The sequence below is a fragment of the Myxocyprinus asiaticus genome, chromosome 16 (assembly GCF_019703515.2).
Source record: "Myxocyprinus asiaticus isolate MX2 ecotype Aquarium Trade chromosome 16, UBuf_Myxa_2, whole genome shotgun sequence".
NCBI classification, from domain to species: Eukaryota; Metazoa; Chordata; class Actinopteri; order Cypriniformes; family Catostomidae; genus Myxocyprinus; species Myxocyprinus asiaticus.
In genome coordinates, this window is record NC_059359.1 from 27,398,801 (window position 1) to 27,425,464 (window position 26,664).

General features: G+C 38.4%; 1 protein-coding gene across 2 annotated transcripts; it reads left to right on the forward strand.

The window, feature by feature from the left end:
* Positions 1 to 210: 210 nt before the first annotated feature.
* On the forward strand, positions 211 to 26,098 carry si:dkeyp-77h1.4 (helicase SRCAP). 2 transcript variants are annotated; one of them, XM_051721130.1, is made up of 9 exons: positions 211 to 464; positions 9,297 to 9,349; positions 10,140 to 10,160; positions 10,735 to 11,007; positions 11,786 to 12,079; positions 14,004 to 14,294; positions 14,390 to 14,568; positions 19,941 to 20,042; positions 20,184 to 26,098. In XM_051721130.1, exons 2-9 carry the CDS (start codon positions 9,304 to 9,306, stop codon positions 21,252 to 21,254), a joined length of 2,277 nt encoding a protein of 758 aa, XP_051577090.1. In that variant the 5' UTR covers positions 211 to 464; positions 9,297 to 9,303; the 3' UTR covers positions 21,255 to 26,098. The 2 variants fall into 2 exon arrangements, with proteins under 2 accessions (XP_051577090.1, XP_051577091.1); XM_051721131.1 differs by having other exon boundaries at positions 211 to 455.
* Positions 26,099 to 26,664: the final 566 nt, after the last annotated feature.

Here is a 26,664-nt window from a genome sequence, read left to right on the forward strand (position 1 = left end):
CCTTTTAATTTGAAAGCATTAAATATCTTTTTATATGTGAATTAAAAGACTAGACAATTAAAGCTAACAAATTGGCCATGTGCAATTTAGTTGCACGTACAAAATGATCTAGTGAACACATTTTTATTCATAAGGGCGTTGGTCTATGTGATGGATCGATCTGAAGAACATATTAAAAGACCTTCACGTCGGTTGTGTGATGGTTGGCTGAGTGTGTTCGAATACCCTGACACGCCCATAAGAGTCTGAAGCACCGGGCTTTACCGACTGCGCTCGAGACGCTGCGAGAGACCGGACGGATTCTTACTGTGCATCTTGGTCCTCAAGTGATTCTCTCCAGAGTGGCAAAGAAGTAGAAAGGGGGGAAAGAAGCGCTTGGTGGAGCAAAATAACGGAATTTCCTCTTATTACCCGGGCTTGCAGTCCATCAGTTTGGAAGATATTGGAAGTGAACGGTGAGCACGGTAAGGGGAAAATGTCAATTTTGCGGCAGAGTTGTCATAAACAGCCTGCTGGGTTTGGGTTGCAGTAACTGAAGGGTTAAATTCTGCAGTTTCGGGCTCGTCTGGTACTTTTCCGGCTTGTTGAAGTTACTTATTGCTGTTGGAACGAAAATAAATAAAGTATAAGATATAGCTATTCGTATTTAGGGTTTAGAAGGGTGTGAAGCATTTAGGTTTGTCGAAGACATTTGCGCCCAGAATGCATAGCATCACGTAACATGCCTCGTGAACGCGCGACACGGATCAGAATTTTGTTCTATAAAATATGCATTGGGATTAAATTATGGGGAAATTAAAGGCGAGATGAGCGTTCATAAATTAATAAAAATGTATCGCGAATAATATGAGAACACAAAAAATGTCCGCTTTATAAAGATGAGTAATTTAGATTATATGTGTTTATTGTTATCTTTTAATTTATGGCTAATACTGCCGGTCTACAGCACTGCGGCTCCATGAGCCTCTTTCGTTTCGACGTCCATGAACCGTAATAACCCGAACATGTGTAGGCGATCTTTGTCGTCGTGTGACTGAGAAAAAATGTGTTTGACTAGCAAATAGTTTTATGATTGGGAGGGGAAAAGAAACCGTATCAGAAGGTTTTCGTCAGAAATAGAGAGATTGTGGGCTTGCGCGCGCTCCTGTGTAAATCAAAGATGCCGCCGCCCCCGCCGCTCATTTCACATATGGGCCGTTTCTCGAAACCTACTGAGATGTGCATTACAGGGGCCGTCCACTCCGAACGCGTCCTTGCGCTAAAAAAGCCAGACGCAGTGCCACGAGTAGAACAGAACGCAAGTGTCTCGAGACGCGTTTTTAACTGGATACGGCGCGCTCTTGAACGAGTCGCGGCGCAAAGGCAAAAGACGTCCGTTTGCCGCATGCTTAAGTAGAAAAACGCAAAACAGCGCATTTCTAACCAGCTGAGCTCAGAAATGTGTCTACAGTGAGCTGCCTACCTAGTTTTTAAGACACAGCCATGATCTCATCGCCTTTAATGTCATGTAGGCTAACAGACCGGTCGACTGACCCTTTTAAACTACAATGTCCCCTTTTTGTACAGATCGTCTGGTTCAAGCCTTTAAAATAGATTATGATTAGAGAGTAAAGGCTGTGAAGAAGAAAAAAACAAAACAAGAAATGCCCAGTCCTGTTCTCTTTGGAGATTACCTGCTTCTGACATAAATAATCACAAATGACTTTATTATCAGTTAATAAGTATGCAGCACCTTTCAAAAGTTTTGGGTTGATTTCCCTGACCTTCTATTAATTAAGCAGTAGGTCGAAGTTGATATTCCTGACCTCATTCATCTTTTGTATTGCACTCAGGAGGAAACTACCTTTTTGTGACCACCCTGTTGCCCAGTCTGTGATTCTGCACTCAGATGTTTTTGTTTTTTTGTTGTTTTTATTTATTTATTTATTTATTTTTAAGATTTACACATTTTTATTTCATAAAAAAAAAACATGTAATTGAGTGTCTTTATATATTTATATATATATATATATATATATATATATATATATATATATATATATATATGTGTGTGTGTGTGTGTGTGTGTGTGTGTGTGTGTGTGTGTGTGTGTATATATATATATATACACACACACTGATCAGCCACAACATTAAAACCACCTGCCTAATTGTCCCGGGGGAATCCCAGGAGATCAGCAGTTACAGAAATACTCAAACCAGCCCATCTGGCACCAACAATCATGACACAGTCAAAATCACTGAGATCACATTTTTTCCCCATTCTGATGGTTGATGTGAACATTAACTGAAGCTCCTGACCCGTTTCTGCATGATTTTACGCACTGCACTGCTGCCACATGATTGGCTGATTAGATAATCACATGGATGATTGTTGGTGCCAGACCGGCTGGTTTGAGTATTTCTGTAACTGCTGATCTCCTGGGATTTTCACGCACAACAGTCTCTAGAATTTACTCCGAATGGTGCCAAAAACAAAAAACATCCAGTGAGCGGCAGTTCTGTGGATGGAAATGTCTTGTTGATGAGAGGTCAACAGAGAATGGCCAGACTGGATTGAACTGACAAAGTCTACAGCAACTCAGATAACCGCTCTGTACAATTGTAGTGAGAAGAATAGCAGCTCAGAATGATCAGTGATGGAAAATGTGATGGAATTTTGTTATGAATTTGAAATGCGTAAATCTTAGAAATAGGCTAAAATATTTTTTAAATGTGCCTTCTTGAGTGTGAATACTGTGTCTTGTAGAAGAACTATGAGGTTGCTAAAAGAAGTGAGAGAGAGACAGAAAGCATGTGTAAATGGACCAAATGGCACTTTGTCCATATAAAGCTAAAATAGTGCTCATGCATTACACATCAGCACGTGTCCCATTGTCCAGAGGTAGTGAAATGGTTTCCCCATCTTTGCAACTTACCATAAAATGTCATAAGAAATTGTTGAGAGTAAGGAAAGAATCCTGTTATAACTCACTGATGCTGTGAGACACAATGGCCCAAATGCTTGTCTGCTGTTCTTGATGCCTGCCTTTCTGCCTAATGTTTGTCCAGGCAAATGTTTTCACTGTTCTTTCTAGGAATCCTTCTATGTCATTATGAAGGCTTGGCCTCTTAGATTGTGAATGTGTTTGTCCTGATTTTGCCACACTTCAGATCATAATAAATCATACCTATATAATTTCACATTTGTTTACAGTGCTGGGCAGATTACTTCTGTATTGTAATCGGATATTATTGGGTCGAATATGCAGCAGTTTTGTGTGCCTTTTATTATCAGACAAATGTGAAGGCTATGTGTAAATGCTGATTTTAAATTCACTGGTCGAGCTTCTGAGAGCATTTATGAACTTACTTTAGCAAAATTTCCATGATGAGCAAGTCCCTCACACCTAAGCTCACAGAGCGGTGTAAAGTTAGTTTTAGGTTCAATATTTTTTTGAATATTCAGTTTCTCGTACACGCGCTCTCTGCCGGCGGCAATTTTGCAAAGATTTCGCACACTTGGCTTGATGTTATGGTATATAACTATAATATACAGACATAAAACACTGCACTCAGAACTGTCAGTTGGTGTGGCTGCAGAATTATGACTGAAATTGCGCTTTCATTGCTTAGCGTACTTAAGGTACCATCTGAAATTTCCACTCACTATTACACAGGCGGTGTCCAATCACTCATTCATTTGATGTGTAAGTTAAACGTAAAACATTAAAAGTACACTTTTACATTCCAAATGTTGTAGTAGGTTGCCAGTTAAAAGACTGAGCTATTACAACTGAGATTTTTACAGTAAGTCCAATAATATGAATACAGTATTATATTATTTAAAATAATTCACCAAAATGTTATTTCACATTCCAAAGGTTGTAGTAAGTTACCTGTAGATAGACTGATTTACGACACGTGAGATTATTACAGTAATAATATGAGTACAGTATTAGGTTATTTTAGGATAAACATCACAAATATTCCTGAAAATGTTATTTTCACATTCCAAAGGTTATAGTAACTTCCCAGTGGATAGACTGACTAACTAAAAAATCTCACCTTTAGTAAGTCTCTTTCTACAAACTTTGGAATGTGAAAATAACATTTTGGTGAATTTTAGTTAATTTATTTTTAAAATAATCTAATGCTATACTCATATTATTGGACGTACTGTAAAAACCTCACCTGTAGTAAGTCAGTCTGCCCACTGGGAACTTACTACAACCTTTGGAATGTGAAAATAATGTTTTTGTTAATTTTAGTGATTTTCTTTCTTTCTTTTTTCTTTTTTCTTTTTTATAATATAAGTGAATACTGTATACCCATATGCACAGACATCACTCTGGTGATCTACTACAACCTGTGAATTTTTGTTTTGTTTGTTTGTTTTATTTTTTAAATAACAATTTTTTTTTATAATAGAACATTCAAGTCAATAGTCAAATAAATGACTGCTCTGACGCCAGTGACGTTTTAGTTGTGGGTGGAGTTTTCAGAGGGCCCCTTACGCACCACAGGCGAATATCCAACGAATATCAAACCTAAAACGAACTTTACACCGCAGTTAAATGTAAGCCTATGTCTTTACAATGTAGGCATATGCTTTAATAGTCTTATGAATGAATGGTTATTTTCATCATCTCATTTAAAACCATGCCTTTTCAAACCGGAGCAACGTCAAAGACAGCAGGTTTATGTGTAGGGCTGTCTGATAAATCTGGCTATTTGATGAGAGAGATAGCTTAGCTGCAATAAACGTGGCGAGTTTTGGAGAATAAATGTTAAAGAAAATAATATTAACAGCAGAGGACTTTTATTCTGTCTCACAGCATTGAGAAAGACAGTGGTGCAAGTTGACCAGTCAGAAGAAAGGGGCATTTCAGGCCCACCCATTTGTGCGAATCAAATATTCAAGCCATATATTAGTAAAATCAAATAATCAAAACGCACAGTGTCCCGTGGCTATTTTTCCAGTGTCCTATTTTTAACTTGAGCATTAAATCGAAATTACGAAAAACAAGTCATCATTTGTTTTTTATATTGGTTTTGTAAACGAATAAAGAAATAACAAGCCAAATACAGTATTCATGGACATGCTAAATTTCATCATCAAAAACAATTCTAATCTTTCCTTTACCATAACATTCTGTATCGCTAGATAATTGAGGTTGATTTTATGCTAAGCAGTTCTCTAATAAAGGTAATAACTGTCTTTAGAAATAACGTGAATTGTAGATAGTCTCCAAAGATTATTGATATGAGGGAGAATAATAATCTGTCCTTAACTGTAGAAGTCTGTTCGTTTGAATTCTGACGTTTGTTTTTAGGCAAAGCAATTATATAATAGGAGTAATTAATAACTTTAGAAATTACCTCAAACTCCGACATTTTCCAGATGCAAATGATATTCCAAAGCTGGTGGGGCAGCAGAGACGAGCATGCTGATCCACATCAATAGATGGCAGTACTGCGTGTAACATCACATCTCCGTAATTAAATACATGAAGAAGAGCAATGCTAACACTAGCTAGAGAACTACTGAATGCCCCTTTAAAGGAATATTCCAGGTTAAATTCAAGTGAAGCTCAATCAACAGCATTTGTGGCATAATGATGATTACCACAAAAAATAATTTTGACTCATCCCTCCTTTTCTTTAAAAGAAGCAAATTTGTAAATAAATTTAAGAAATCAATTCTTATGTTAAAACTCGTATTATTTGAGCTGTAAAGTTGTTTAAATCGTCATTTTAGGGTTTTAGGGTTTGTTGATATTACGTCGTCATGGCAACTAAATTGTAAAATTGGATATAACTTTACACAGAAAAGGTTATTAAGTGATTTTATCACACTAAAATCATGTTAATATGCATATTGTTTAAGTCTTGTGGCTATACTTTTGAAACAGTGAGTATTTTAATGTTTACGGATCAAAATAAAATTTTGTGGTAATCAACATTATGCTACAAATGCTGTCGATTGAACTCAACATGTTTTGAACAGGAATATTCCTTTAAGCATAAACAAGTAAAAAAGAAATCTGCCAGCAACACAAGACAAAAGACACTTAAGTGTCACTTCCTCACTTAAGATAGATTTACTGAAAAAACTCCTTAATATTTAATGCAGTTTTGCTTTACAGGTAAATTTAATATGGTGTAATAAGGTAAAGGTACATTTTTTATGTACATTTAGACCAATTTGCTCAATAAGAATGTGTGTACTAATGAAATGCACATGTTCCACATATGCCCTATGCCCACCTATCTTTCTTAGGTTTTTGCGTATGCCCACCTGAAATACGTGATGATACGTATGGCTGCCAGTACAACGAGTAGTCTTTTGACCCAGATATTTTTTAATCTAATATCGTGATGCCACAGCACCATTGAGTGAATTGTGTTTTTTTAAATGTTTATTTTTATTTTTTTATTATTATTATTATTTTAAAAAGTGTACAGAGATTCTCTCTAAATGCGCACGGTGCAGCGGGAGGCGGGAGCACAAGTGATGGCACTGGCAAGATAGTTCGACCAAGCTTATCCACCAATCAGACCGTTCATTTCAGACACGATTGAATATTTGCTAACCAATCATATTTTACATTTCAGTAAGGGGCGGGACATTTCCAGCATCTAATGCTGATGCACAAGCAACCCTGGAGTAACCATAATTTGTGCTGTAAATTTATTTCCCTGCTAAACGTAAATATACACTGGCGGCCAAAAGGTTGGAATAATGTACAGATTTAGCTGTTTCAGAAGGAAATTGGTACTTTAATAAGTGGCACTCAACTGATCACAAAGTATAGTCAGGACATTACTAATGTAAAAAAAACAGCACCATCACTATTTGAAAAACAGGCCCCATTTTCAGCAGCCATCACTCCACTATTTGGTTCGTTAAATTAAGCTTAACATCGTCTTTGTGTTTGTTTTTGAGTTGCCACAGTATGCAATACACTGGCATGTCTTAAGGTCAATATTATGTCAAAAATGGCAAAAAAGAAACGGCTTTCTCTAGAAACTCGTCAGTCAATCATTGTTTTGTGGAATGAAGACTATACAATGCTTGCAATTGCCAAAAAAATTAAGATTTCACACAAAGGTGTACACTACAGTCTTCAAAGTCAAAGGACAACTGGCTCTAACAAGGACAGAAAGAGATGTGGAAGACCAGATGTACAACTAAACAAGAGGATAAGTACATCAGAGTCTCTAGTTTGAGAAATAGACGCCTCACATGTCCTCAGCTGACAGCTTCATTGAATTCTACCCGCTCAACCCCAGTTTCATGTACAACAGTAAAGAGAAAACTCAAGGGCGCAGGCCTTATGGGAAGAATTGCAAAGAAAAAGACACTTTTGAAACAGAAAAACAAAAAGAAACAGTTAGAGTGGGCAAAGAAACACAGACACTGGACAACAGATACTGTATATATGGTAATACAAGATATTGTGTTAATGTGAACATTACTACACTCATATTATACAATGCTTAACAGTTTGTTGCACATTATATATGTACTAGTTTATTCATGACAGTAATTTTCATAGTAGCCTAATGAAAGGAAAATTAATAAGCCCTATAAATGTAAGTACATATTTAACATCAAGTTACCATACCATGGTTCTTAGTTGTTCTGTACACCATGCTAGCATGAAACTTACCCTGATATACATTTTGTAAATTCATGTGGGACTATAATTACAACAGCCAAAGTTTTTTAAATGGAATTTTTTTTTTTTTTTTTTTTACACATTTTATATATGTACCGTATGTAAATGTAAATATATTAATTTTTTTTGGGGGGGGTCTTCATAAATTTACAGTATGCCCACCTCTTCAGACACTACTACACAACTGGAAACATGTAAATATGTAAAACAAATTCAAACTTTCTTGCATTTACAGAGAGACTTTTTGTAGAACATACAGTGCTAACAGATGGTAGTCAGCTTGATTTGTTCTACTGTCACATTTTTTATGTCTTCAGTCATTAAATATCTTTCCTCATGGATATTTTCCTATTCATGCAGATTAGGATCCACCCAGATGTCATATTCTTCTTATTCCATGTGCATTTTTACAAATGCAAACTCACAGACATCGCTGTATCAAAAAAACAGCTCAGGAGTTTTCATTAAATATATTGAAAACAGTGCAATGCAATTTATTGCTGAGATTCAAATTGACAGAAATTACATCATTTGTTATTATTCATTATGAAGTCCCTCTGAGATACCAGATCAATGTCAGTCTCAGAAAAGCAAAACACAAGTCAAGCCAACAAGACCACAATTACTTGCACATCCAAATAGCTCTTTAAAGAGTCTAATTTGTCTTTTAGGTCCATGGCCTGTTGATCTAAATCATTGCTCAGTGTGTCAGCTGGCACATTTCCCATCAAAGCTGACAAACAGCTGAAGAGTCATACACTTCTAGTTTATATTAGCACAGTTGTTTACAGTCACACCCTATTTGCAGCTTAACATCCAAGCACTCAATCGATTTGTGTCTGTTTGTCAATAACTGTGTCAATTTTATCATTGTAAATCCAAATGTCTTATTCTCCAGCTGAAATGTGAGAGCAATTCAATGATGTACCATAATACTTATGTGACTGCAATGTCAGTACAAATTTAAATCCTCACAGCCACTGAATGTAGATGACATAAATTAGTTTTAAAGGAATAGTTCATAGAGTAATTTCATTTTGTCAAAATTAAATCACTGGCCTCATGTTGTTTCAAACTAGTATGATTGAGGTTTTTAAGGTTGGTTTGTAAAAGGGCAATGAGGATTATGTCTCCCCACTTACGTGCACAGAACGGGGGCAGCAGGAGTGCAAGCCCCTGCCCTTTTTGTTCACAAATCTAAAGGTGCCCATTTGGTCATCCAGAAAAAGGGGAGAAATTGAAATAATTAAATTAGAATAGTTAAATAAAACAAAATTTAAATCTCGTCATAACCTCACAATAAAAGTAATGTGTTATTATGAGATTTCTTTGTAAATTGTAGGCATATTAAAGAAAATTAAGCGGAGTAGCCTTTAAGGCTGCCCTTACTCGCATGTTATACATATATATATATATATATATATATACAGTATATACTGTAAATACAAGAAAATGGTTAAATACTCAAAAAGCAAAGAAATTAGTTAAGTATTTATAATTACTACTCATTAAAAAAACATTTTAAAATCACTGCCCTTTTTTATCCTTCACGCCTTTCCATGCTAAGGTCTGTGCACATCACTGTGTCTCCCCATGTGTGTAGTGAGACTAACGTGTGTTTGAATGTTTTCAGAGCCAATATGCAGAACCTAAGACCGCTCATCTTAAGCATGCTGTTGTGCTCAGGTAAGAGAATGATTCCTTTCAAAGGTTTATCTGTCTGTCATTATTACCACTACAGAAGTGTCGTTTCTTTGTTAAGGACAGTGGCTCTGACATGCTAATAGCTGTTGTAGTTCTTTAATTACAGCTCAGATGTACAATGCATCTTTTCAAAGCAGGGGATTTTTAGAACTGTGCTTCCAGGGACCATATACTGTACATATATAGCTTTTAGGTGTATTATGAACATGTCCTCACAGAGTTGTGACAGGCTGACAGTCAGTTTTAAACATGCCATCTGTAATTGGCAAAACATATTTACTTGAACCAGGGAATAATATGTCACATAGTCTGTTAGCAATATCTAGATTTTCTATAACAAAGCTTGATGCAGTCATGCAATGTAATACAGAACATGGTGATTTAATTAATATACACATCATTCCATTACACTACATAATACAGGCACAGTTTAAAAAAAAAAAAAACAGGGTTATGTTTGAGAAAATTAAATACCAAGGAAATTGTTTCATGTGGTTAGAAATACAATGAAGTAGAGCATTGTCTGCACCTTAATAGAAACAAGATTGCATTTGGATGAATTTGTTAACTGAAAACTGTACTTTGACCCCATTAAAAAAAATAAAAGAATAAATGTTAATGTAATGTAAATAAACATCCAAATATTACACAAAGTTTAAGTCTTCTGTCAATTTCTGTATGATTTGAGTGTTTGAAGCATGATGTCATGTTATGTTGATAATTAATGTGTTTGTTCATCTAAACATTGGAGCTTCTGTTTTTGGCTTTTTAGCTTTCTCTGCGACTCTGAAAGGTAAACCATATAACACATGACACACCTTTTTTTTTTTTTTTTAAAGATGTATTAATAAACAGAACTAGTTTAATGTGTTAAAGGAATAGTTCACCCAAACATGAAAATTCTTTCATCATTTGCTCACCCTCATGCCATTCCAAACCAGAATACTGTTATTTTGATACAGAATTTTGAAGAATCTTCACACATATTGGACAGTTCATCGTAACCACGGTTGTTAAGCTCCAAAATGATTATCTTCCCTTGCAGTGAGAACTCAAGGTCTGCTGCTACCAGATCATTGAGTCTGAACGTGAGAACTGGATCAGTCTGATTCGTAAACAAATCATTATTTTCAGCGAACTGGTTGATCCAGTTTACAAATTGGATAGATCCAGTTCTCCAGTTGAACTCACTGACTCAGTGATATGGTGCCGTGATCGCTGCCGTTGTTTGAAGAAAACAAATCCTGAATAAAGATTTTTTAGGAAAAATAAATAAAAGTGTTGTTCTACAGAAGTCATACGGATATGGAAATATGTGAGGGTGAATATTCAAACAAAATATATCTCTCTCTCTGCCTTTCTTTAAGCCCAAGAAGATACCCAGATTCTATTTTTTGGGGAAGACTTTCACATCAAAATGCCTGCAGGTGGAGCTGATGTGTCATTCAGGTCTTCCATTGTTCCTGGACGTGTGAAGCCGCTGATGAGTTCAGGGAAGGTGGTGGATATTCGTGCCAAACTCAATGTTGCTTTGAGCCACCTGATCTTGGAGAATGTTGGAGAGAGTGATGAAGGAGTCTACACTGTCACATCCAACCAAAACCCAGAGGATGTTACATACATCACACTCATTGTTAGAGGTACTGCATACTGAGGCTCATTATTTTCAACACAACAACAACAACAAAAAAAAGCCTGGATTACATCTTGTATTACTATAGACACCTGCTCTCATACTTCCTACAAGCAGCATGTACACTAAATTGAATCTGTACAGCACATACACACAAGAATAGCCCTGAGTGACTTCCATTATTATAGGAAGTCATGTGGTGAACAGTAAGGGAGGCTTAATGACCCACCGCAGTACAGTAATTGTAGCTGTCAAGCCACACTGCTTGCCTTCCGTTCTCCTCTACAGAAAGATCTTTCTTTCTCTCTTTCTTCCATTTGCAAAGGCAAGCATCACTATTGTTATTGCTCATATGTATTCTTCTTTCACCCAAAATTTTGGAGACTAGCTTCCCACACTATTTGTGCAACAAACATGAATGAGACCTCAAACCATGTGACTTATTGAAGAGAGATGTGTCATTACTTTTCCAGGCAATCAGACTTGGTTTTGGTTTGGTGCACAATAAAATGGGCAAATAAATCCAATCCAAGGGACACAGTCTAGGGACCAGAATATCATAGGGCTCTTTTCACTTGGGCCAGTAAGCAACTGCCCACAGCACCCTAGCAACCACATAGCAACAAACTAAAAAAACACTCAAATCACTTTAGTAACTATACAGCGATGCCCTGGCAACGCTGGAGGCGATTTTTGCATGGGAAAGCACCACTCACATTTTCTAAATAAAATGTGAAAGACTAGTTTATCTTTCTCCTTCTCTCTTTTCTCTCTCACTTTTCCAGATTGCTCTAGTGAGCTCATTGTCAAGTATGGTTCAGATTTTTATGTGTCGCTGAATGATATCTCACAGCCAGTGCAAGTAGACTTTCGTAACAGCACAGTGGAGGCCAATCAGACGTCCCTGCAGGCTGTGGAAGTACTGAATAATGGAAAAGTCAGTGAGAATTACCTGGACCGCATCAGTTTCACTGCTCAGAAGTTCACTCTCCATGCTGTCACAGAGGCTGATGAAGGCAGTTACACCTTCAGCGATTCCAATGGGAAAGTCAAGAAGAAGATCTGCCTAAATGTGAAAGGTGTGTGTGGGGGGGGGGGTATGTTAATGTATGTTCAAACAACATTATGTTCAAACTATAAAAAAGCAGTACAGACAAACGAAGAAATACGTTCAGTGTGAATGGCCCCTACTACTGATTTTCTGCCTAAGCAACCTTCTGACCAAAGTTAGTACAACAAGATATAGGGTGATTGTGAAAAATTACAAAAAGAAAAGTAGATGAGATGAGTACCTATGGTGTACCAACCTTTTGAAGAAGTGTACAAACAGGAAAAAAACAGAGGTGTGAAACATAAGATTGGAGGTTATTGTATATACAGTTACGCAAGGATGCTGTCAGGTACTTTCTAACACAAAGAAAAAAGTAAGGATAATAGGGACAGTAGAAAGAGGGAGAGATGGTACGGTATACATTTATTCTATAAAAAATGTATGCTTTTCCTCCCTCCCAACTCTGTTTCTTCTTTTATCACTCTATGACATTGTAACAAGTTCAAAGGAATGAGGAAGCGATTCCAACTCAGGAATGTCACTTTTATTTACAAAATAATGCATTCTCTTCAATGCATAATGCTAAAGCTTTATAAACTTAAATTCTCAAAACAGCATCAGTCAAAACACACACACACACACACACACACAAACAAACACAAACACAAACACACACAAACAGCTTGTCAGCTGGGCTTTCTCTCTCACACTCTCTGAGGACTGGCCCTTTTATTTCCCGTCTCTCACTGTGAACACAGAAACAAGCAATTACCAGCAATTCATCTCAGGTGAGAACCCTTACCGCTTACTCTCTTCCCAGACGAACGCTTGACCATGCCCTCGCCTCCACAGACATCATCTTGAAAAAAAAAGCTCTTGAACTCATTTGGCATCTTGGTGTTTAGTAACAGTTTCTTTCATTCTTTCTTTTTGTCTGTCTGTCTTTCTTTTCCTTCCTTCTTTTTTTCCTTCCTTCCATCCTTCCCTCCTAATATTGTTTCTTTCTTTCTTTCCTTCCATCCTTCCCTCCTAATTTTCTTTCTTTCTTTCTTTCTTTCTTTCTTTCTTTCCTTCCGTCCTTCCCTCCTAATATTCTTTCTTTCTTTCTTTCTTTCTTTCCATCCTTCCCTCCTAATATTATTTATGTCTTTCTTTCTTTCTTTCCTTCCTTCCATCCTTCCTCCCTAATATCCTTTCTTTCTTTCTTTCCTTCCATCCTTCCCTCCTAATTGTATTTCTTTCTTTCTTTCCTTCCATCCTTCCCTCCTAATATTATTTCTTTCTTTCTTTCTTTCTTTCCTTCCTTCCATCCTTCCTCCCTAATATCCTTTCTTTCTTTTCCTTCCTTTCTTTTCTTCTTTCTTTTCCTTCCTTTTTCTTTCCTTCCTTTCTTCATTTCTTCCTACATTCTTTCTATTCTTCCTTTCTTTTCCTTCATTCCTTCCTTGCTTTCTTCCTTTCTTCCTACCTTTCTTTTCCTTCATTCCTTCTTTCATTCCTTCCTTTCTTTCTTTCTTTTTTCTTTTCCTTCATTCTATCCTTGCTTCCTTTCTTCCTAACTTTCTTTTCCTTCCTTCCTTCGTTCTGTCTTTCCTTCATTCATTTTCTTTCTTTTCCTTCATTCCTTCATTTGTTCGTTCATTCTTTCCTTCCTTCCTTCTTTTCTTTCCTTCTTTCTTTCTTTCCTTCCTTCATCCTTCCTGCCTATTATCCTTTCTTTCTTTCTGTCTGTCTGTCTTTTTCCTTCCTTTGTGCCTTCCTTTCTTTTCCTTCCTTCCTTCCTTCCTTCCTTCCTTTCTTTCCTTCTCTCTTTCCTTCCTTTCTTTTCTTTTCTTTCCTTCCATCCTTCCTTCCTAATATCCTTTCTTTCTTATTTCTTTCTTTTCTTACTTTCAATTCTTCATTCCTAAAATCCTTTCTTTCTTTCTTTCTTTCTTTCTTTCTTGTTCCAGAGCATCAGATCTTTGTTACCCTTTCATATGGTGGCACTCTGAAAATAAATCTGCACTTGAATAGCTCCTTGGCTCGCCTGCTCCACACCCCAAAGTCTGATAACCAGGAGTATTTGATTATGGAAAAAGGATATCTCAATCTGCCTCCTAACCTCCTGAATCTCAATGATCGTCTCTCTGTGGAGGATTCTTTGTGTGTTCTGATGGGGGTGAAGGCCAGTGATGCTGGAATTTTTAGTGTGACTGACCTTCAGGGATTCCGTGTGTCTGCTGTCCACCTGGAGGTGGAAGGTGAGGATATTGTATAGAATAAGGGAAAAAGAAATGAACAGTTAATTTAATTTAAATGTTTCTGACTTAATGCTGTATCTCTCTTTCTCACTCAGCATACAAGCTTCCTAAACTGTACATTGCCATCATTGCTCTGGTTGCATTAGTGGTGGTGCTGCTGTTGGTGTGTCTGGTATCATGTTTGGTGAAGATACGCAAACGTGCTGCAAAAGCCAAAGCCATTGAGGAGAAATCCCAGGAAGCAGGCAAAGCTGAGGGAGATACTTTCAGAAAGGTAACTATTACCTATCATAGGAACTCACAGAAAATACCAACATACACCAAGCACCTAAAAGTAATGATGAATAAGAAGATAGATGTGTTTACTTTAATCCTAGATTGGAAATTTTATATATATTATAATATACACTGTAAACCCTAAAGTTGTCATTACTGTAAAAATCAAGTTGTCTTAAGTATTACTTGAAATGTCAAGTTTTGGACTCATAACTCAAATATTTAAGTTCATTTAACTTATTTTTCTTAAAAATCCATAGACTTAAGATTTGAAGTGTTAATAACTACAAAATTGAGGCTATACAGGGAATACTCACAATCCCTTGCTGCTTGAATTAGGTTTCCTTGGTCAGAGGGACAGAATGGGGAATTTAAATAATTATTAAGAATTCATAGATGTTTTAGCTCTTTTGTTGTATTATTTATGCTTTGTGGCAAATAGTTGTGTGGTGTAATGTCACCATTAGGGTGATCTGTGTCTCTCTGGTCAAGTTGGACCCTGGTCACACATTCTCAGTTCTCTTTGTGCATGTGCAGCTGAAGTGCATATATGCATTTCGGTAAATAATTATTTAATAACTGACCTAGAATCAGTTATCATCTTTATTTGAGCTGTGCTGTTGTTTGATCTAAAATTGAATCAATTCAATTAAAATGTACAACAGTAGAAACAACAATATTTAAATTCAAATCTGAGTTAAGTCTACTTGCATGTAGTTAACTCAACTTAAATAGTTAAGGTCACTCTACTTGAGAACCAAGTTAATTGAACTTAAATACTCGTTTTGGGAGACCCCATTACTTTATGGAATTGAGGGAATGAGTTTAATCAATCAAATGAGTGCAATGAACTTATTAGGGTTTTCAGTGTACAGTGGCCCCAAAATGTATTTGGAGACTTAAGCCACACTTAACAATGTATGTCTTTATACTGTACAATTTTGCATTATATAACAAAAATCAAAAGTGGCATTTTTTTTTAAAGCTGATAACTGTAAACACTTTGTTGCTCTGTTTGTTTTGAGTGACCAACTGTGGTTTGATAAAATAGTTAAGAAAGTTAGTTCTGAGAAAAGGTATGCATATTTTTTTTTTTTTTTTAAAAAGAGGCCACTTGGTTTTATATATATATATATATATATATATATATATATATATATATATATATATATATTGCAATAAAATTCATATATTCTTAAGAACAAAAGTGTCAACACTTTTTGGGATCACTGTATATGTTTTAAAATATTTAATATAACATATTTTTGAATGTTAATTAGTGAAGCAGAAATCGTTGACACTTTTGTTCTTAAGAATATATGAATTTTATTGCAATATATATATATATACGTTTCCAGTTTATTTGGAAAACCGAAAATGATTTGGGCGAGGCAAGAGGGTTAAAGGAAGGTTTCTTTGCTTATAATATTGTGTAATAAGAAGGTCAAATACAAAACATTGAAAATCCATTACATTGTGCTTCCACTGAAGCACACAAGATGCTTTTTGGAATATTCTCAGATCATGTATTGATAACATTGATCACCAGATATTTGCACAAACTTTTGGAGTCCATGCCAGCTCTAGTGCATGCTGGCATTAAAGCAAAAGGGGATAAAAGAAGTACTAATTTATAAATTCTGAAATTAATGAAATTTAATTGAACTTTTCACTCTAATTGTTATGCTGATATTATAATTTGTAATGTAAAAAAATGCTTGATATATACATTTTCACTAGTGGTCTCAACTGAAAGTAAAACACAGACATTTGCAAATAATTAAAGAAACAATTCATAAATTTAATTAATTAAATAATGAAATTCTTTGTTATACTGTAAAATTGTTACCTTAATTAGCTATTTCTACCTAATCTAACCTTAAAATGAGTTTTGTTGGTGTAACCTAATATATTCAAATTGATTTATTTTAACTTCATGTTAAATAATATTTTTGACTTGAATATAATCAGTTAAAGGGATAGTTCTAAAGTTATCTTATCATTTACACACCCTTATGCCATCCCAGATGTGTATGACTTTCTTTCTTCAACAGAACATAAATGAAGATTTTTAGAAGAATTTGTCAGCTCTGTAGGTCCACACAATGCAAGTGAATGGGTGCCAAAATTTTGAAGCTCCAAAAATCACATTAGTCAGCATATGACTCCAGTGGTTAAATCAATGTCTTTTGAAGTGATATGATATGTGTGGGTGAAAAACACCCTGCTCAGTCAATCTTCACTTAACTTTCACATTCTTCTTCTTGTGTTTTTGGTGATTCACATTCTTCATGCATATCACCCCCTACTGGGCAGGGAGAAGAATTTCTAGCCAAAAATTATTTAAATATTGATCTGTTTCTCACCCACACCTATCATGTTGTTTCTGAAGATATGGATTTAACCACTGGAGTCGTATGGATTACATGTATGATGCTGTAAAAGATGAGGCGAGAAGCAGTTTTCCTTCTTAAGGTGAGGCTTTATTTTTCCCTCTTCGCCACACCACTTTACAGTTTTCCTTTAAGCACTAAGCTAAACACTATCACACACTGCTTTCACAAATAAACTTTCACTACTAAAAATCCTTGCTCTGGCTCAGCTCTGTCGTGTCCAGTCTCTCTCCCCGACTAAGTGCTATGTCGCTCTATTTATGCCGCTCTCCCCGTACTCACTGAAATTAGAGATAGGTGTTAGACATAATTTAGCTCAGGTGTAAGCGCCCTTACCGCTTTCTCTCTCTCCGGAGAGATGCTTGACCACGCCCCCGCTGCCACATATCTCCACCGCCCGACTCAGGCCGGGGCGGCATCCGGCCTGCCTACCACTTCCCCCCCATTCCTGGAAAGGAAGTCAGCGACAGCCATCTGCGCCCCCGGTCTGTGGACCACCTTGAACTTAAACGGCTGAAGAGCCAGATACCAACGGGTGATCCGGCGTTAGTATCTTTCATGCGGTGGAGCCACTGGAGTGGGGCGTGATCCGAGCAGAGGGTGAAGGCCCGCCCCAGCAGGTAGTATCGGAGAGTGAGGACCACCCACTTGATGGCGAGACACTCCTTTTCCATGGTGCTGTACTTAGTTTCCCTTAACGAGAGCTTATGGCTAATGTACAGCCCCGGGAGCTCCTCCCCCTCCACTACCTGCGAGAGTACGGCCCCCAGCCCCCTGTCTGAAGCATCTGTCTGTAAAATAAAAGGGAGAGAGAAGTCAGGTGAATGTAAAAGCGGCCCCCCGCAAAGTGCAGCTTTAACTTGCGTGAACGCCCGTTGACACTGCTCCGTCCACTGGACCGGATCTGGAGCTCCCTTTTTAGTGAGATCAGTCAGCGGGCTGGTGACGTCCAAATAATTAGGTACGAACCTTCTATAATAGCCAGCCAGCCCCAGGAACTGTCTCACCCCCTTTTTGGTCTTGGGTCTCGGGCAGGTCACAATCGCCGATGTCTTGTCAATTTGGGGACGCACCTGCCCGTGGCCCAAGTGGAACCCCAGATACCGTACCTCCACCCGTCCAATCGCGCACTTCTTCGGATTCGCTGTGAGTCCCGCTCGGCGCAGCGATCTCAGAACCGCCCTCAGATGTTGCATATGCCGCTAAATAGGCAGCGGTGTAAGCTGAATGCGGTCTGAGGATTCAGTCCATGAGATGCTGAAACGTAGCCGGGGCTCCAAACAAACCGAACGGAAGTGTCACAAATTGGTGTATTCCAAACGGTGTGGAGAAGGCGGTTTTCTCACGGGAAATTGGTGTCAAGGGGAAGGTGTCGCCTCCCACACCTGGGGAACTGGTCTCAGGGGCTGAGGTCCTCCTCGTCTGCGTGGGGCAGGAACGGGACCTGGAGAGAGAGCAGGACGAGAGGAGAGAGGGGAGGGGGAAGAAACAGAGGGAGGAGAGAAAATGTAGGAGGGCTCTTCCGCCCTCGGGATCGCCGCCATGTGGTCCTCCGCAAGTCGGATAGCTTCCTCCAAGGACGCCGGGCGGTGGCACTGGACCCACTCCGCCGTCCCTTTTGGCAATCGATCTGTGAACTGTTCCAGTACCACCTGGTCGATAATTCCCTGGACGTCGCGATCCCCCGCTAGCAGCCATCTTCGGCAGGCGTCACGGAGCCGCTGGGCAAAGGCAAACGAGCGGTCGGAGCTCTCCAACTTCAAGCTCCGGAAGAGTTGACAACTTTCCTCCGGAGTGCGACCAACCCGTTGCAAGATGGCTCTTTTTAAATCTCCGTAGGCCAGGAGGCTCGACGCTGGCAGTTGTTGAGCCGCAAACTGGGCTTCCCCGGACAATAGTGGGATCAGTCGGGCTGCCCATTGGCCGAGCGGCCAGCCCCAGATCTCGGCGGTCCGCTCAAACAAATCCAGGAAGGCCTCAGAGTCGTCTGCCGCCCCCATTTTCTGTAACGCTGGCGGGGGTAACGGCGTGGGAGTGTCCGGGGTCGCGGCTGAGGATGCCTCCTGGCTGAGGAGGCTCCGGATCGCCTGCCGGTCCTCGGCTTGAGCATGCAGGAGCTCAACAAACCGGCGGTCTTGATCTTGTTGGAGCTCAAGCAGCGTCTGTTGGTGGCTCTGATGTAGGCTGGCGAGGGCTTGGAGGATCTCCGCCAACTGGGAGGACTCTACGGGACGACCTCCATCCATCTTCGACCCAAACTTCAATTCCCGGGTTTCGGCACCAGTGTAAAAGATGAGGCGAGAAGCAGTTTTCCTTCTTAAGGTGAGGCTTTATTTTTCCCTCTTCGCCACACCACTTTACAGTTTTCCTTTAAGCACTAAGCTAAACACTATCACACACTGCTTTCACAAATAAACTTTCACTACTAAAAATCCTTGCTCTGGCTCAGCTCTGTCGTGTCCAGTCTCTCTCCCCGACTAAGTGCTGTGTCGCTCTATTTATGCCGCTTTCCCCGTACTCACTGAAATTAGAGACAGTTGTTAGACATAATTTAGCTCAGGTGTAAGCGCCCTTACCGCTTTCTCTCTCTCCGGAGAGATGCTTGACCACGCCCCCGCTGCCACAGATGCCTTTATGTGCTTTTTGGAGCATCAACATTTTAGCACACATTCACTTGCATTGCATGGACAAATAGAGTTTAAATATCCTTCTAAAAATCATAATTTATGTTCTGCAGAAGAAAATAAGTCATACACATCTGGGATGGCATGAGGGCGAGTAAGTAAAAATTGCATTTTTGGGTGAACTATCCCTTTAATTTAAATGTCACCACACAAAGCACATTTCTTAGGCTAACATTTTTTCATGAATTGCATACTGTGTCTCTTAAAAAAATAAAGGAGACAGACAGAGTGTAAGCTTTTCCACTCTTGTATAATGGATGCACAATTGGAAGTCTTTGCCCATATTTCTGCAGGTTGTGAAAGAGGCCTGTGCCCAGCAGAATGATGAAGCTCCACCCCTGTCACAAAAAGAGGATCTTACTGAGAAATCACAGAGCACAGAGGTCAGCATTAAGGTAAGGACCAGGAAGCTGAAAACAAAACATTTTATGACTTCAATGAATAAAATATTTGCTCAATATTAAATGCCAGATTATATTTTTATGTTTTTACCAAAATGCTCTAAGAATGCAAAATTCTGTGGATGTTGTGTTCAGGGTTTGGAGGTATCCACGAAAGAGCCAAGCCTCCAAGAAAGGAACCTGGAGACCAGTGACTCTGGAGTGGGCTTTAATACCACTGGTCTCCCACTTGACAGTGACACTGATGCACCAACAGCACCTATATCAGATTCTGATGTATTAAGTTCTTCTGCTGCTCCTGATGTCAAAGCCACTCCCAACCAAATTCCAGAGCCAAAGACTGCTCCCTCACCTCCAAAACCAGCCCCAACATCTGACCTGAAGCCTGCACCTGCATCTGCGGCTAAGTCAATGTCTCCTCCACCACCTTCTCCTGAACCCAAACCTCCAGTAACACCTGAACCCAAGCCTGCTGTCACACCGATGCCTGAATCCAAACCTGCTCTTTCCCCAAAAGCAGAACCTGAAAGCAAACCTGTTCTTACACCTGAACCTAAATTGACCATCCCACCAACACCTGAAGCAAAACCAACCTTAAGCCCATCTCCAGAACCAAAGCCAGCTATGACATCTGATCCAAAACCAACTCTAAGTCTAACACCTGCAACCACATCAACCACTGATGTTAAGCCAACTTCAAGTCCAACCATGGAACCTCCCAAAGCTGTAACACCAACACCTGATGCGAAACCAACCAGTTCTCCAGATGTCAAACCAGCAGTCTCGCCAACTCCTGAACCATCTAAAGTTGGCACCCCTGAGCAAAAACCTGCACTGAGCCCAACACCAGATCCCAAAACATCAGTCAATGATCCCAAGCCTGCTCTGACTCTGGATCCTAAACAAGATACAGTCTCTCCAATCCCTGAGCTTAATCCAACTTCACCCACTCCACAGTCTAAACCACCTGTCTCGCCAGTTCTCGACCCCAAACCAACTACAAATGGTACTCCTGAGTCCAAGGCTGACAGTGGGTCCATCACTCTTGGGCTGGATGTGAAGGGCATGGAGGCACCTGCCACTACCCCTCCCAAAACTCCAGATACTGGGAAAAGCTCAGTCAAAACACCTGAGCTCATCTCTGCTCCAGAAGGAAAACTAAACTCGACTTCACCCTCAAGCACTGATGGAGCTGCCACCAACTGAGATTACAACCGTAGCCTCTTTCCTGCCTCCTCCTCGCGTATTAACCACCACAGACAATCGAGACACTCGCTTAAAAAAGAAGAGCTAAGTGTCTTCCTAAAGGGGTGGGGTTCTTCAATCTTTTAAGTCTCACTTTTAATACGATTAACGTGCATCAATAATACGATCCACTGTAAATTCACTCGGTTTACTAATATGTAATCACTCCGTAACAGTAGTGTAACATACAAGAAATACAGAGATAAAGCACTGCATATGTTACACCACTGGCTAATTTAACCCAAAAATTTAAATTCTGTCATAATTTACTCACCCTTATGTCATTACAAACCCGGATGACTTTCTTACTTATGCAGAACACAATAGGAAAAAATGTAATGAATATCCTAGTCCGTTTTTTCAGTATAATGGCAGTGGATAGTGCCTTAATTTAAAGCTTTAAGGCCACTGTATGCTTCATACGAAATTCGAAGAATGAACGGGTGTGACATCATTTAGAACAAAATCTGGCCAAAAAGGTGTTTTTGAGTTTGTTTCGGTGGTGCAAAACAGCTTCTCAGAAAATCGTCTTAACAGATGATAAACACCTTCTTACTGCCATTGGTCCACGCCATAGGTAGGTGTGACATGAAGCACCACCTACTTTGAGGTGAGAACAACTAGTAATTCCCGTTTAGTCAGTCAGTCAAGATCAGTCAACATGAACACACTGGCGTGCAGTTAATAGCGAGCTGGTGTAAATTTACCTACATCTGTACGATCGTTTGCATAGAGACATTTTCCAAGAACATGCCATGCGATTTTTGATCTTAGTCTTTAATTAGAAGACAGAAGAATAACTTCTCTGGGAGTATTTTGAGGCCTTAAAAAGGACCCAAAAAAAAGTAGTCCATGCAACCATGCACTATCCACTGCCAATGTTTTGAGAAGACAGACAGAGATATTTATTAAAACATCTTTTTTGTGTACCACATAAGAAATTAAGCCATACGGGTTTGGAACGACATGAGGTTGAGTCAATATTGACAGTTTTTGGGTGAACTATTTGTTTGGGGTATTCAAGAAACTTGTAAAAAGACAAATCTTCCTTCCCCAAAAATAATGCAATGTCTCTGCATGAAGATATTGAGAAAATAAACTGTATTATCTTTTTCATAATTCAAAATTACTGCAGTTAAACTTGGGGAAAGGTGCACAGAAAGCCCAACTTTCTGCTTTTTGAGGACTGAAAAATTGTGTGCCACTTGTCATCATGTTGTTATGACAAAGGACATGTCTCGTTGCATTTTTGCAGAAAAGGAAAACTACAGTGAAGTGTGAAGCCAAACTAAGATCTTGATATGATGAAAGACACCTATTCCAAAAAATTGAAAATCACGATACAACATAGACTAATCTGTGACTCTGTGCCTGGAGGACATTTTTGAGAATCTTCCACTATTAATCCAACCTTAGACACTGGTTTCACGGCACCCTTGTCCAGTTCTGTGACACTTCACATTTCAAGTTCATTCAACAACAAAAATTATTGTTGAAATCTCTCTTAATATTTCCATTAGCAAGAGCTGTTACAAATTTTCACAATTGAAAACACACAGTGACAACATTATCCATAAGCAGGTGCTTTGCTTCTAAGAATGAGATGTGTTTAGATTAATAGATCCCAGTGGTCAGGCTGTTTAGATAGTTTCTGTTATTCCATCATGATGATCTATTTCTGATCTATTCAGAATGTCGTTTGTAGCCAAATCTGCTGATTCTTGTTGCTTGAAGTTGAAGTGAACAAGCTTTGTAGAAGATCTAGATTGTTGCGTTGCATCTGGTTAAAGGGATAGAGTTACCCAAATGTGAAAATTCTGTCAAAATATACTCACTCTCATGTCATTCCAAACCCATATCTTTCTTTCTTATGTAAAACACAAAAGTAAATATTTGAATGAATATCATCGCTCATCTTTTCAATACATACAGGTTTGGAATGACATGAGGGCTGTTAATTTTGACAGAATGTAAATTTTTGGGTGAAGGATGCTTTTAATCTACAATGTTCCATATGTAATTTTGGATTTATATTCAATGTTGAAAGATGACTTCAGTCTCACATATCAGTTTACAAATATTCCAGGTGCCTCCAGTGGAACCTGAGCATCACTGCCTGAAAGTTCATGTTAGACACGTCCAGGAATCAGCTCTTAACACACTATCTATAAGAGCTTTGTTTTAATATCGTAGATTATAGCTAATTCAATATGTCTATCAAGATCTAGCATGGGCAATTCTGACAGAGCAAATGGCCATGTTCATTTCAAGCCTTTTACAGCTGTTTAAATACCAGTGCAAGGAAATGAGACTTGACAGCCATACAGTCTTAGCAATGACTCATAATGTTAATATCACAAACACTAGATATTATACCTAAGGTTTACTGTAGCTTTCAATGGTAATAATTATGGCATACCCCCTGACCAAACAGACTTTGTTACCAAAAATGCAAATTTAGTCAATAAATGATAAATCAGAACTGCTTATGAGCACATATGAATCGTGCTTTGTGATCTTAAAATTGAAAACCCCACTCTGTTTGGAGAGAGCATGTATTGAAGTAAGAAAATGCAGGAAAGTCAAAGCAATACAAAAACATGCTCCACACATACAGTATGTGTACACATGCATAATCAGATAATAACTTGTCTTTACATATGTATTGTGAAGTTCAGTGGAGTGGTTTTCAAGTTCCATATTATTGAATTAATCACAACCATACACTGCTAAAGGTAGCCACGTCAGGGGTCTCGTGTACTTTCATACAATAGAAACCTATAAACATAGTGTAGCATTGCCCACATGCTCCCTTGTGACCATACTCCCCTACTGACTAATCCGATTGGCTGTTAGCTGTAAGTGAGCTTCATTTCACATTTCCTAATTGTCAGTCTCCTATCCCACAAAATGATGTCACGTTTAAGTGCATCCCGGTAATGTGCATCACACAGCTTTTCAGGCAAAATCAATATTCCTCTGATTACTTATAGTGTTTTACACCATAAAATCATGCTTAAAGGAATAGTTTCCCCTAAATAAAAATTCTGTCATAATTTACTTACTATCATGTTGTTTCAATCCTGCATGACTTTCTTTCATGGAACACTAAAGGAGATATTAGGCAGTATGTTAGTCTCAGTCACCATTTACTTTCAGTGCATCATTTTCAATGAAAGTGAATGGTTACTGACACTAACATACTGCCTAATATCTCCTTTAGTGTTCCATGAAAGAATGTCATACAGGTTTGGAACGACATGAGTGTGAGTAAATGATGACAGAAGTTTCGTTTTTTTAATTAACTAGCTTTTTAATAATTGAATGAATTCAGTAACATGAATCTTCAGGACACTGCCACTGATATATTAGTTTTGTATCATGACATGATTAACTGTCTGTTTTTGTATTTTGTGCGACACATTGTGCCCTAGACAATTTTGCTTGTGTGTGTGCGGGTGCATTGTGTTATTTACCTTTGATAGATTATAGATGTTTTTCACCATTGGCAACATCAGAAGGCCTATATATGTTTGTGTGTATGTCAGTGTGTTAGTACAGCAACAATCTTCACTGGATAGATGTCAGTTTTATGCAACTACCAGTGTCCTTTCTCTCCAGCCTGCTGGTAATTGCCATTCGTTTTTAAGTGGTACTTAATACAGGTGCAATGTAAAAGAGTTTTTAGTGCTTTGCTTTCCGCTGATATTTACATTCAGTCAAGTGGTATATTGCCAAACAAAGGTAAAATGCATGAATTCTATCACTGAAACTGAGAAAAAAAGGACTTAAATTTTTTTTGGATTGTTCAGCCAAATGTGTTGTACAAGGTAATGCACTGATCATATATGTGCACAGTTGAGCCAACCCTAGTTCTAAGAGACATGATTTTGGTCATAACTCAATTTTGTCAAAACGTACAGTATAGTAACTGCATTTTGCCTGTGTACAGCAGTATATCAACCAGCTGACCAAGATAGCCTTGATTTTTAATCCACACTCAAGACTATGCCAATGCATCATCATTGTAGTCTGCCATTGCATGCTATAGATTTGCACTCCCACAGTGTCTATCTGTGCTAGTGTGGTCATGCATATGTAGGAGGTAGTGTTGAATGTGTCACCCTGTATCTGTTCAGTCACACATCAGATAGACCTGGTTGGTCACTGACATTCTATAAGGCATTAAGTCAGTACCTAGAATTGTGTGCGTGTACTATGGAATTATCCCTTAAGAGTGAAGAAAATGAGTGGTGAGAATGCATATGAGAAGTTAAAGGGATTATCAAAAAATTAAAATTTTGTCATAATTTACTCACCTTCATGTTGATCAAAACCTGTATGACTTTAATTCTTAGTGGAACACAAAAGGAGATGTTAGGTAGCATGTTATCCTCAGTCACCATTCACTTTCATTGTACTGAAAAAAAAGCTGCAATACTAGTTAATGTTGATTGTGACTGTCATTCTGCCTAAAATCGACTATTGTGTTCCATGGAAGAAAGATACAGGCTTTTGAAGAACATGAGGGTGAGTAAATGATGACACAATTTTTATTTTGGGTGAACTTTAGTGTCGTGCATGCTGAAGTCTGGTTGTGTCCCACAGGTTTATGAGTGGTCAACATCTTCTGTCGCTTGCTGCCTCTCTTTTCCTCTCGTTATTCCACCTTCTAGTGATGCTCTTCAGTTTATCAGTCCCTGATCTTCCTTTTTGCACAAACACAAACATTTTGTAAGGAAAAGTAATACTTTCTTTATTTCATGCCTAGAAATGACATTAAATGCAAAGATTTTAAAATGTTTCTCAGAGTCAGTCTGTTGTATTTCAGGTGTTACTCTAGTTTTTTCAGAAATGTGTGCCTTTTATCTCATACTGAATGTCTTTCAGCATTATCTTTACAGATTTTTAAATCACTAAGACACATTTGCAACCTGGGGCTGTATGCATAAAGCCACTTAGAGTAAAACTGTAGTCTTAAGTGTGTCAAAATTCTAAGAATGATGTCATTTTACTCTTATTCCTAGACTTAAGAATAAGTGTGATTCATAAAGGTTTATAAGTGTTAAGACTTGGTCTCAGCTCCTAAATTGTTTAAGAGTGCTGGAGAGGTATCCTAACCTAGTTAGGGGTAGCATGATGACTGTGTTCTGCGGAGACAACACACTCTACAAGAAACAAAGAATGTGTTGGACTAATGAGAGTGGAATTTAGGCAAATGTGTTGTGTAGTTGAGAGAAATGAAATCCATCAATATACATTTTTAATTGCAGCACATTTTTTTTTTTTTCATTTAATGAATACATTGAAACTCACTGTTGTGAATTAAGCATTTGAAAAATTTAATGGGCTACATGCCTAAATGTTCAGA